Source organism: Mytilus californianus, unplaced genomic scaffold (genome assembly GCF_021869535.1).
Source record: "Mytilus californianus isolate M0D057914Y unplaced genomic scaffold, xbMytCali1.0.p SCAF_17, whole genome shotgun sequence".
NCBI classification, from domain to species: domain Eukaryota; kingdom Metazoa; phylum Mollusca; class Bivalvia; order Mytilida; family Mytilidae; genus Mytilus; species Mytilus californianus.
Window position 1 is genome coordinate 3,938,469 of NW_026262659.1, and position 13,772 is coordinate 3,952,240.

General features: G+C 33.3%; 1 protein-coding gene across 1 annotated transcript in view; it reads left to right on the top strand.

The window, feature by feature from the left end:
* The first annotated feature begins 1,415 nt into the window (after positions 1-1,415).
* LOC127726451 (ATP-binding cassette sub-family C member 5-like) overlaps positions 1,416-13,772 on the top strand; it is a 122,816-nt gene continuing 110,459 nt past the window's right edge. The window contains exon 1 of the mRNA XM_052233828.1: positions 1,416-1,697. Coding sequence (XP_052089788.1) covers positions 1,416-1,697 — 282 coding nt within the window. The remainder of the gene's footprint in view (positions 1,698-13,772) is intronic.

Below are 13,772 nucleotides of genomic sequence, written 5' to 3' on the forward strand. Positions count from 1 at the left end.
GTTAATTCGAAAACAATAGGAAATTTGCGACTAACATCCGGCGTTGATTATCGTATGCTTAGTCTTTAGTTTACTATGTTGTTCCGTGTGTATTATTATTTGTCTGTTTGTGTTTTTCTTTTTTAGCCATTGCGTTGTCGCTTTATTTTCGATCTGTTTGTTCAAAATTGAGAATGGAAACGGGGAATGTGTCAAAGAGACAACAACCCGACCATAGAGCAGACAACAGCCGAAGGCCACCAATGGGTCTTCAATTCAGCGAGAAACTCTCGCACCAGGAGGAGTCCTTCAGCTGGCCCCTAAACAAATATGTATACTAGTTCAGTGTCAATGGACGTCATACGTAACTCCGAATTATACACAAGAAAAGTTTGAATGTCCATCTGGTATCTTTCGGCCCTCTTTTATCGTTTATTGATCTTTATCTTCATATTCACTTAAATACGCTTCTTTTTTTATACATTTACTGTTTTATCTTTTTATTGGTAGATAATGTCATCATGAAGCCAAAGTGCAGACTTACCTTTTCACGCATAAAAAACGCTGCAACGATATTATCTATAAGAAAGGACATCTTTACTTGGAATCTTGATGATTCATTCTTACCTGATTTATGTAAAGAAATAAACATTGAATGTGGTAATAAAAACTATAAACAGATTTTGACTTTGATAAAACGTAGGGGAAAATCCACTGAAAAGAAACCACGTATTGTTAAAAGACCACTCAGGTACAATTCAACCGAGTTCTTCATCAATTTTAGGCCAAGACGAGTAGATAACGAAATCGAACACGATGATTGTTTCACGAACAAATTAGTAGGCGATAAGCAAACAGAGAACGATACTTGCAAAAAAAAGTATAAGCAAATTATTCAGTCAAAAATTTCAATTGAAGAAGTACCCATTTGCCCAGTGTCTTTCGATCCAAACTCGGATGACAGCAAGATCGAGAAGAGTGTTGGATCAAGTAAGAATGAACCTATGTATAGAACTACATTCTCGGATGATACCGATATCGAGATTGACAGTGGCAGCGAATGGCACCTCGAATCATCGGACAGAAAAATGTCATCTGAAGAATCTTTGTCCGAAGATTTACCTCCATTGAAACGCATTTGCACCAAAAGGGCAAAAAGAAAAATATTTAACACTGATAGTCCGGTTTTTCGAAAAACAAAATTGAATGCCAGAAAATATAAGGTAGGCAAATTTTCTAAAACTTCACCAACAAGAAAGAACGAAGGGTATGACACATCTGATGAAGAAACCGAAGATAGTAAAGAGGTAGAAGCCGACAACAACAGCAGTAGTCTACACAATCGGCAATGCGAATCGAATGGTGAGGAACATGAGGAATGTAAGGAAAGTCATAATGTGGGGATGCCATTTGAGGTACATAATATTAGGAAGCCAATGGATCCTAAAACAGATTCTGATGAAGATAATTTGAAACAGTGTTGTGAAAAAGAAGAGTCAGATGACAGTGAAACACAAAAGAAAGAAGAAGACATTGACAATATCTTAAATGACGGAATTAATAAAAGTTTTCACAGCGTCGACAAAATACATACCACTCCAGATATGAAAAGCTCATTGAACGATGTTCACCAAATAATAAACGATGATAATCACAGTGGGTCAGACGATAACAGTGATATTTCGGAAGAAAAAACTATATTGTTTGAGAAAAAAAAGGTAAAATGTTCCATAGTGTTTCCAGACTCTGATTGGAAAAAAATTAAACCCTCAAAACCGTCATACAAACTAAAAACTGGATGGACAGATATATTCTCCAGGCAATTGAGAGCTGAAATGCCTTCCTGTTCCCTAACCTTTAAATATCAAAAAGTAAAAAAAAAGAATTCAAGAAAAAAAAACTGTCCTTATTTCAAGGTCCAGGCAAAGTGCAAAGGGGTACAATGTGGCACATTTGACTTTGTAATTGCAGACAAACCAAAAAAAAGACGCAAAGAAGTTGCAATTGAAGTAATAGGCCACAACATCAAGCATTCAAACAGAGAAGACAGACACAAGCGCCACTTAATGAGGTCGGAAAGAACCGAGGCTCAAACGAATTTACAGTCCAAAGGAGTGAGTAACGTATTTTACGAAAAGGCCGCAAGCATGCAAGAATCAGAGCTTCAGTTTGGAAACTTGTCATACTGCCAATCTCCTACAGTGTTACGAAAAGCCAAATCTGAATGGAATGTACATCAAAATTTGCACCAGGACCCTTTCACCGAATTGGTACTCACCAAGAATATTCTGGAAGATGAAGACGTGTGTAGTAAGATCTGCAAAGGCTATGTGCAGCATATTGGGTTCATCCCTTTTCTTACAATACTTATACAGAGAGACAACTAATGGTGTTGAAACATGAGGTTAAACACATTTCCTCCGTTGTTTATTTAGATGCAACGGGTACAGTCGTTGAAAGGATAAGGAATCAGCGGGTATTATATTATGCAATGGTATTACCAGGACCGAAAGGTAGTCCACCATTGCCAGTTCTTGAGTTTCTCAGCGACTCTCAAAACACACCAACAATTACATATGCGTTAATGAATTTTATTCATTGCTGGAAGAAAATTGCAGGGAAACAGATGCTTAGCAGGGTAACAGTTGATTTCTCTTGGGCCTTAATACATAGTGTTTTAATGTCAATAAATAATATCAACATCAATGTTTACATGCAGTGGTGTTTTGGTGTGGCTTATCATGGTAAAATGGGACAAAAATACACGGTAGTCCACATTTGCTGCAATCATCTACTCAAAGCATTTAGAGACAGAATTGCATCAATAAAAATAGACAAGACAACGAAGGAGTACATAACACGTACATTTGCGCTTCTTATTAACTGTACAGATTTACCAACTGCAATCAATCTTTGGAAAATGTTACAAGTTGTTTTTAGTGCATCTTCACCCCTCAATGTAGTAGAGAACTCATTACCAAATTTAGAAGCATGTTTTATCGAAGGTAACACTAGTCTAATCAAGAATGAACAGGAGTTTATTTGCGATGTGGTTTGGGAAGAGGACAATAATGTCAACGGAATCAGACGATCATCTCCCTTTCGACATCTATTTACATTGGGATCAGACACGGACAGAAACAACGAAAATCCATATGCTTGTGATGAAGTTCTTCGAATTCTTTCTGACGACTTCATGCCACTACTCCCATTATGGAGTGGCATAATGTTGGGACCGATTGAAAGACATTCTGGGAAAAAAATCATGGACGATTCTGTTCAAAGTACAACCAGGGAATCTAATGATCACGTAGAGAACTGGATGAAGATGGTTGAATGTGACACACTACAGAAGGATGTCAGATTAAGAGCAGGGAAATTTGTTAGGAAATTGCACATGAATCTGAAAGGTAGAATAGTGGCTTATCAAAACAATCTGCACCAATTTAAACCACAGAAGGTTGTTCAAAACAACGAAGACTTCAATGATGCAGAGGAGAGCTGGAATAAGAAAGGTACACCTTTGGCGAAGCGAAAAAGTCGTTACTTCTCTCCTATTACAGAACTCAAAGGGACCAATTCTGAGACCACAAAACAAACTAAAACAAAAAGTAAACCACCAAAAATGAATGCAATGACAACTGCAGACCAATCGAAGATTCTGCCAAAGCATGGAATTTCAAATAGACAACAGACATGTTGGATTATAAGTACCTTACAGGCTATTGCAGCATCAACCATCGAACTTAAACCAGGTAAATACTATGTTTTGTGATATAAAAATGCGGTAAAGTTACTAATACACAGGCTCCATTTTCGTATTCGCACTGTTTGATACATATTAAATTAAGATGATATGGAATGACTGACAATGAAACAACTCTTAACATAAGACCAAATGATATAGAAGATAACAACTATAAGACACCGTACGGCCTTCAACTATGACTACAACCCATACCGTATAGTAACTATAAAAGGCCTCGAAATAAAAAAAATTGTAAAACAATCCAAACGAGAAATCTAACACCTGATTTATATACAATACAATTCAAGAAAACAATTATGATATACAGGGAACAAACTATAAAATTATTTGAAAAAGGTTCAATTTATCAGATCGGTACACACCACATAACATACATATATATATATATATATATATATATATATACAACTCGTCTAAACACCAGCCAAACAATGCTAGATCTGTAAATTTGCTTTCGCAAATTTTTAGTTCTTCCCTCGCCGGGATTCGAACTCGTGCTACTGAGATATCGTGACACCAATTCGCCTGCACTGTATCCGACGCGCTAGACCACTCGACCACCTAGGCTTCAAAATAAAGCTTTCGGTGGCCGGGTGTTACCTTTCCTCGTCAGTTTTAATCTAGCGTCGTAATACAGTACATGATATATAAGGCATGAAGATGGAATTATTACAGATCAGCTGAAATATCTATTGTAAAGGATCCTACAAATTAATGCAAGATACAGTCACAGAAATAATTGTATTTATAAGTACGTCTGAACCAGTGACAACTCTACAACAGATTATATATATAAACAAGTCTAAATTGAAAACAACGTTCAAACCTATGATTGCGTTGGATAAAAACCGCAATTTTTATACGTGTGCATGCAAAATAAATTTCTTGGTAGAGGAGTCGTCTAAATACAGCACAAACAACATTTTCCAAAAGACCAAGAAAGTGAAAAAGTATATTTTAACAAAACGCATTTGACTAACAGGTCGAACAACAAATGTTCTTAAACCCTGCTGACTGCCATTGGCGATTGCCAAATAAACGGATCACAAGATGTAACAAATGGATCTTTATAATAATTTAATACCAAACAGAAAACAATAAACTTGCGGAAAAGATGGTATACCGCAAACAAAAGGTGCAAACATTTTTTTTGAAGGTTTGAACGTTTATTTGGCAATTGCTAATGGCAGTCAGCAGGGTTTAAGAACATTTGTTGTTCGACCTTGTTTTGTTAAAATATACTTTTTCACTTTCTTGGTCTTTTGGAAAAAAGAACATTTGTTGTTCGACCTCTTAGTCAAATGCGTTTTGTTAAAATGTACTTTTTCACTTTCTTGGTCTTTTGGAAAATGTTGTTTGTGCTGTATATATATATATATATATATATATAGGTTTGAACGTTGTTTTCAATTTAGACTTGTATGTATATATATATATATCTAGCACCTAAGACTATACTTGGTCAATTTTACTATATCAAATATAGCTTTAATTTGAATTTAGATTGTGACTGCATTCGTCGATTTCATTTAAGGATATATACAATACATTGAATTTCGTCGTTATTAAGATGGACGATTTATGCGACTTTAAGTAAGAGCATAGTATAGCGTTTTGTATGGTGAAATATTTGTAATGATGACGAATAAGTATGTTTAATTAAAGAGCATAGTATTTAGTCTTATATTTATATTTTTCAGAAAATGAAATCGAGAACGATTTTAGTCATATCGTGTCATTTGCAATATTTAGCATACTCACATTATAATGGAGTTTCGACCTCTGTCTGTGAAAGTATTCTTCAAAATCACTTAGGTTCCCCACAAGAGACGGAAAATCCTTACAAGCTTTCTTTAAATACCACAACTTATACCAACAGTTCAGTCATTTCAGGTGAGATTTTATATCTTTTAAAAATTACAGAAACAAGTTGAGAAATTTCTATACTGGTTTCATGTCATTTTGTCAATTTAAGGAATGACGGCGTAGCGGGTTATTCTAAAGTGTGCACCACATTTTTGATGTTATTTCGAATAGACAGAAACATATTACAGTCATTCCTTATAATTTAATTCTAAATTCCATTTTAAGCAGGAGTTAATCATGAAAAAACGTTGATGACAAAATAATGTCTATTAGCTGATGGACAAAACACTGTCATCCAATCAGAAGACGCGTTACATCCAAAATTAAATTATTTAGCTTGAACAACAAAGTTGACAATTAAATATTTGTATGTTGCAATTAGAACAGCATTATATACAATCCTTTTATTTTGGACAATATGAAATGGCAAATATGCATACTCGATAACTTTACCAGTGATGGTATTTTAAAATCATTTTGAGTTCAGTCAAACAATGATGATACTTCAAAATCTTTTGAAAAAGTTGTAAAGGAAACTGAACTTTTATTACTATTTCTTTAAAACAACTACTTGTATGAGCCTGATTCAGTTATTTCTGTAAACTATCTAATAAAAACTATTGAAGCAACTACAATCATTCGAAAATTGAGTCTTTAGAGGTCAAGGTAGTTAGCTGAATGATGGTGCAATACCCCGTAAGGCTGCTGACACTCTAGGAAAAGCAACCCGTCACATACGTTTATGTAAATATACTTCTCATGTTTTTTTCAATAAAAAAAAACTTCAATATAGAGCTGTGTTGTGCAAGAGAGGACAACACAATAAGTTATTTACACACAAAAGCAAGAAACATTGCAAGCTTCAAATGTACATATGCAACTAATAAATACCCAATGGACGACTGAAGGTCTTAAAACGAACAAGGATAGAAAACAACATTGCAAAATAGAGTTATTCGGAACAAGATGATTCATATTTTTCTTTAATTACATAGCTTCAGTATTTTTGTTAGTCCTGTAGAATTGCTCAATTTTAATAAGTATAATAATTTTTCATAGGGAGGTTCGGCTAGCGATAAAACCAGGTTTGAAAATGGATTACTTATATCTCTGTATTACTTAAGATTCTGTATAAGTTCCGTATCATTAAATAAAAGGGGATGTGAAAAGGGAAAGTGGGAAAAACTCAATGACACAAAAAGACATCTAGATTTCTGTTCTCCATTAGACTGAAGAAATCAATGAAATAACAAAATTGCAACATCAATGCATGAAGAATTTCAATATTTTTTATTATGATTGTATATGCTATAACCGTTTATCCGATCACAGACTGTACGTATTTCAATAGTTCACATGTCTGCGTTAATTGTTTTTCTTGTATAGAGCTATAGGTATTCACATATACTGGGTTACAGTTGGTCCTGGTCAGTAAGGCAACAGCACAATTCACCTGGACCTTGTATACCCTGTAAACATTATTCATATATTATCACGGGTAGTAACCTCGTCATATCGAGGAGCGTTTAGTACAGTGATTTTGTCATAGTTTGGTTAAGTTAGACATGACTGTGTTAAGTGTACTTGATGACAAACAATGCCAAAATATAAACATTCGAATATTTTGTTAAAGGAACTTCTGACCATTAATTCAAGCTGGTAAGTATTTTTGTTTATAGCTAATATGATAGTACATCAAAGATTTTATCATATAGTTAATAATTTGACACAGAATAATGCTTGCGTATGTCAAAATTTAAAAGTTGTGATTCGTGTCTTATGCATAAAGAAAAGTGGTTTGCTTAATGTCTGTTACATCACATATTTCGTTTTGATATAAAACTGCTGTCAATTATTCCGAAAAATAGATACTATTGCACACAATTTAAGATTACAGAAAATTCAGTGTCATGGTTTGGTTCATTCATTCATTGTTTCATGGTTTATTTCTTGTTCGACATGGTTCAGTTATGGGATTCTTGTCGTGTATGAAGGAATACATAGAATAGTAACTATCAGAATAAACAGAATAAACAGACATTATACTACTATTGATTTACTTTTTTATAAAATTGTTTTATTTGGAAATATCAAAACGCACATACAGTGTAGTTTTATATAATAAGTACGTGCTGTTTGATTGCCAATGAGATAACTAGCCACCCGAGACCAAAATGACGTAGATGTTAGCAACTAACGCGTGGGTACCGAAATTGCACTTATTTTGACAGTATTTTTTTCACCTACGTTTTTTTTACGATCCAGACAAAAGTTTCCATCTTATTTTATTTTGAAGATGCATCCTTATTTATTATATAGTCCCACCAATTAAATTTTGAATCCATATTGAATCATAGAAAAATTTGTTTGAACCGACCTCCAAACGACCCATGATTCGGTAATGAGGAGTACCCAAATTGCATCTATGCTTTAATTCACGTCCGTAAAAATCGAATAACTAATGTTTTGTGTTATTTCTTCAAACATTTAGAACAATTTGACAATAGTCCATGCTAGCTATTAATTTTATAAGAAATTGATGCCTGTAACATATTGTTTTTGCTCATTTTTAAAAGATAATCATTTTTATTAGTTCGTAATGATAATTATAAAAATGGACACTATATTGGCTTCATTCTAATTCGAAATTGTGACCTTTCATATATTTAAATTCGGAACTTTGTGAGTACATTTTTATTTTAATTTCACTAATAACAAAAACAAAAACAAAAACAAATAAGTTTTAACTTTTATCCATGTCACGCGTTGACATTTTGTTTTGCGGATGGTTGAAGACTCATGGTGTCCTCTTAATAACATTTGGTTAGTTTTGTAGTTGGGTTACTATATCATGGGCGTATAACCCCAACATCTCCTTTCATTCATCATAGACTGGTTCAAAATAAAACAACAGATGTATAGTTTGCTAGAAAAAAAAATGTAAAACAAAAATTTGTTTTTGACTAGCTGATACGTGTTGTAACTTTAAGTAGACGGCTTTAACTATTTTACAAGTAATGCCGCTCACGATATCCTCGTCAGAGTTCATCGTGGACATACGGAGAAAAATATTCTAACGTGAAACAGAAGCAGCGATTTCTGTTTTTGTAATTATTATACCGAAAGCTAGTTTAAAAGAGCAGCGACTATTTAAATTATCTTGCAGGAAGAGGTAAAATTACAAAAATACCGAACTCCAAGGAAAATTCTAAACGGAAAGTCCCTAATCAAATGGTAAAATCAAATGCTCAAACACATCAAACGAATGGTTAACAACTGTCATATTCCTGACTTGGTACAGGCATTTTCAAATGTAGAAAATGATGGATTAAACCTGGTTTATAGCTAGCTAAACCTCTCACTTGCATGACAGTCGCTTAAAATTCCATTATATTGACAACAATGTGTGAACAAAACATACAAACATAATAGGTAAAATTGTCATAAATAGGGTTACAACAGTCAACATTGTGTTTTTAATCTTAATCACTATAAAAACAAACAAAAATGTCAACAAAGAAAAAGAAAAAGGCAAATAAACAACGCACATCAGCAAAAACTAAAGACAAGAATACAAAAATTTACCATAGAACAATAACACGATGACGGGATGTATAAGTACCGAGCCACGTCAAATGAATATTGCCAAAAATAGACTAAACAGTTAAAGTTATAATTTACAAAGACAAATAAAAGAAAACTACAAGACGTCATTGAGATGACAAACAACGACAGTACCTAGAATCTATACTTTAATTCAGTGGTTGTCGTTTGTTGATGTGTTACATATTTGTTTTTCGTTCATTTTTTTGTACATACATTAGGCCGTTAGTTTTCTCGTTCGAATTGTTTTACATTTGTCATTCCGGAGCCTTTTATAGCTGACTATGCGGTATGGGCTTTGCTAATTGTTGAAGGCCGTACAGTAACTTATAGTTGTTAATTTCTGTGTCATTTGGTCTCTTGTGAAGAGTTGTCTCATTGGCAATCATACCACATCTTCTTTTTTATATTCAAGACCATCGTTTATTATTTGTGAAGTTGATAAGGAATATTTATCAACCAGGTCTTGGTATCTTCCGAAGACGTTCTTTGATATACCCCAGGTTCATCAACATACTGCTCAGACACTGGTGACGTTTTACAAAGTCTGAGTCGCAGCTGGAAGCTCTTGAATATCGAATGAGTTGAGAAATGTATATCCCATATGCAGGTGAAGTTGGTATATTGCTACTTAGGTGGGGGAAATTGATAATTTTAAAATTAAAATCGTCTCGTTTGTCATAGATTCTGGTACTGAGATGACAGCTGATGTTAAGTTCAATGTATAAGTCTAAAAATGAGACAGAGGAAGCCGTGTCTGTTGTTTCTGTAATTTCTAGTTCTGGGAGATATATTAATGTAACCAAAATCTCATCCTTGTCAAATGATGTTTTGTATGTGGGATTACATGAGTGCTACTTTATTCCAAATTCTTTTACAAAACACTCGTTATGGTACGATTTGCATACAAAGACAAGTCACGAAAAGTAAAATTGTTTAATGTATGTCGATCAAACTCTCCAAATTTAGTTTAAAAGGCTTTTTTTCTTCTTAGTCAGTTGGTAAATTGTGTAACTCCGTTTAATTACAAGCGTTTTCAAACAAACTTTCAATATTGAGATGAAACACATATATATTAAATTGGATCTAAACCATGACAAACTTGATCAACACCATGACGAATTAAAAACTCTTAACTGAATATTGTATAATATGTATGTCAATCAATATGTGACACAATAATAAAATAGATTATTATCAGTAGTACAAATGGCCTTATTTTTATGAGATAGATTTATAAAGAACTATTTAAAGCATAAAATAACTATATTTGTTCAAAGCGTTTTCCTTCCTGTCATCAGGCTAAGTACGTTGAACTTTCTATCAGTAAATAAGATCATTCATTAATGCGGTATTATATTATTATTTTATTTTATCTGTATTTTAGTTGTGTTTCAGAGTTAAGGGCGTATACCAAAACTTTTAGTGCAGATTATTGTCTTTTAATATTTTATCGACTGAGATTAAAAGCTTGAGTGTTGCTGTTTTACTTAAAGTTTACCCTTTCACATGTGAAGTTTACCCTTTCATATGTTGTACACAGTGATGTGGGATTTTATTATGATTTCTTACAATGTCATCATGATACGGGTTTTTATAAAGATGTGTTACAATATCATGATGATGTGGGTTTTTATAAAGATGTCTTACAATGTCATGATGATATGGATTTTTATAATGATGTCTTACAATGTCATGATGATATGGGTTTTTATAATGATGTCTTACAATGTCATGAATGTTTTACTCCTTCTTCTGAATATTTTGTATATAATTATCTGAACATATATTTTTATTTTGATGTTTTTAGAGCAACAGTTGAAGAAAGCCGTAATGTTTTCTGGACAAAAATACAGTCAACAACACTCAGAAAACAGGAACATCCCGATGAAACTACACGGGAACAGAGACCTAATGACAACCTGGCCACAGATCTAGAGCAAGGACAAGTTCGTGATCAAGAGGGAAACACAACAACGCACGGAAATATCGCCAGTCGTCCAGATTTATGTATTATTTCTGCACTTGGAATTATTTTTGAAACTTTGAGTGTAGTCACATATAAAAGTTTGAGACAAAAAATTGTTTAGCTGTCCAGCATAACAGAGTTGTCAGATTTTATATCGCTCCATGGCTGTTCATTTTATATTAATGTGTTAGTACTTAAATATCTACATAGCTTTTGCTCTCAATTCTCATTTATCTATGTATGATGGTCAGTACTTCAATGGCAACTTGACTCTTGACTCGCCAGATAGTTCTATCAACTCGAACGACTTGTCAAATTTTTACGATTTATTCTCGAAATCTTTATCTTTCCTACATCTAAACCTCCAGAGTTTAGCTCCTAAGTTAGATCTAATTGCAGCTGAATATGAAGAATTCTCCGTAAATTTCACGACACAGCGTCTGTAACATCTTTACTTCGATAAGATTTTATATGATATTATGATTATTTATAAAGTAATTATAGAAAAATAGAAATGTATTAAAATGACTATGTATAAAATGAAATAAGTTTTACTGTATATTCTCCCTGGATATTCAGTAATAATTGTGTATAACAGGGATACTTGATGGAATGCTGTACATCAAGTACTTTGTTAAAACAACAAAGAGTGCAATAAAGAATTTATGAATGTTAAAAAAAAAAAAAGGGTTTCGATATATTAGCATTTACTGAGTCTTGGTTAAATAGTAGTCATACTGACGATTTAATAAACTTGTTAAACTTTCATAGTCCTTTCCGTCGTGGTGACAGAGGTCCTCAAAAACTGGAAGGGGGAGTGGTAGTGCATGTTAAAAATAATTTGAATGTACGACGTCGCCCTGATTTAGAAATTGACGAGCTTGAAGCCATCTGGTTGGAGCTTAAAGTACAAAACAAAAACATTTTATTTGGTACTTTTTACATTCCCCCAAATAGTGGACACGAAACATGGGATAAAGTTGAAACAAGCTTAGATATGGCCTTAAATGACAACAAAGATAATATTATAGTCTCAGGGGACTTCAACGAGAACCAACTGAATATCTCTAACTCTAAAGTCAAAGATCTACTAAACCAGTTCAGCCTAACCCAAATGATAGATGAATCAACACATTTTACCGAAAATTCTACTTCACTGATAGACCTAATAATGACGAGTAACGTAAATGAGATTTTGTACTGTTGCGTTGGCCCACCGCTGACAGACCAAATTCGGTATCACTGTCCAGTTATTGGCTTTTTGAACTTCTTAAAAACTCCACTTAAAGCTTTTAAACGTAAAATATAGTTATATGACAAAGACGATTATGATTTATTTAGAAATACTCTAAGTGAAGCGGACTGGGACACGATAATAGCATCCGACAGTGTAGACGAAGTAACTGAGAATATATATATATATATAACAAATACGATACTTCAAGCAGCTGCTGTAAGTATCCCCAATAGAATTATTACAGTTCGAAAAAACATCCCTGTATGGCTAAAAAATGATATTAAAAAAATAATTAGGAAAAAAATAGAATTCACAGAAATGCAAAAAAAATTTAATAAACAATCTGACTGGAATAAGTTTAAAAAAATAAGAAACAAAGTCACTGGACTTGTTAGGAAATCTAAAGAAGATTACAATAATAACCTTATACACAAAATTATGAATGGTAATCCGTCTAGCACTAACTGGTGGAAAACAGTCAAACAATTTTCTGGTATTAAACCTAGCGATAATGGTATACCATCTATTGAACGAAACGGAACATTAATCTTTGATGATATTGAAAAAGCAAATGAATTTAACTCTTACTTTGCTTTACAATCTAATTTAGACGACATAGAGGCCGATAACCTAATTAACCTTAACGATGCTGCTAACAACTGAAACGAAATTGAATTAAATGAAACAGAAATTGAGGATGCCTTGAATGTTCCAAATCCTTTTAAGCATCTGGATTTGACATGTTAAATCCAAGGTTATTAAAAGAAGCTTCATCGGTCATAAAATTTCCTCTTTGCAAATTATTTAATTTGTCGTTAAGCAAAGCTGAATTTCCTAGCCAATGGAAAAAAGCTAATGTCATACCTGTCTTTAAAAATAGTTCACAAAACGATGTTAAAAATTACCGACCTATATCTCTTCTCAGTGTCTTATCAAAATGTATGGAACGCTGTATTTATAAACATATTTATAATTACCTAAGACAGAATAATATTCTAACGCAAAACCAGTCCGGCTTCACAAGGGGGGACTCTGCTGTAAATCAGTTAGTAGACATTTCGAATGATTTTGGTAAAGCTTTGGATAGTGGCAAAGAAATACGGGTTGTGTTCTGTGACATAAGTAAGGCGTTTGATAAAGTTTGGCATAAGGGTCTTCTGATTAAATTACAGAGATATGGTATATCTGGAAACTTACTTAAATGGATAGAAAAATATTTGAATGGAAGATCTCAAAGAGCAGTTATAAATGGTTCAAATTCTGACTGGTTATCTACTAATGATGGCGTCCCACAAGGTTCTATATTAGGTCCCCTTTTGTTTTTGGTATTTATTAATGACATAGTCACT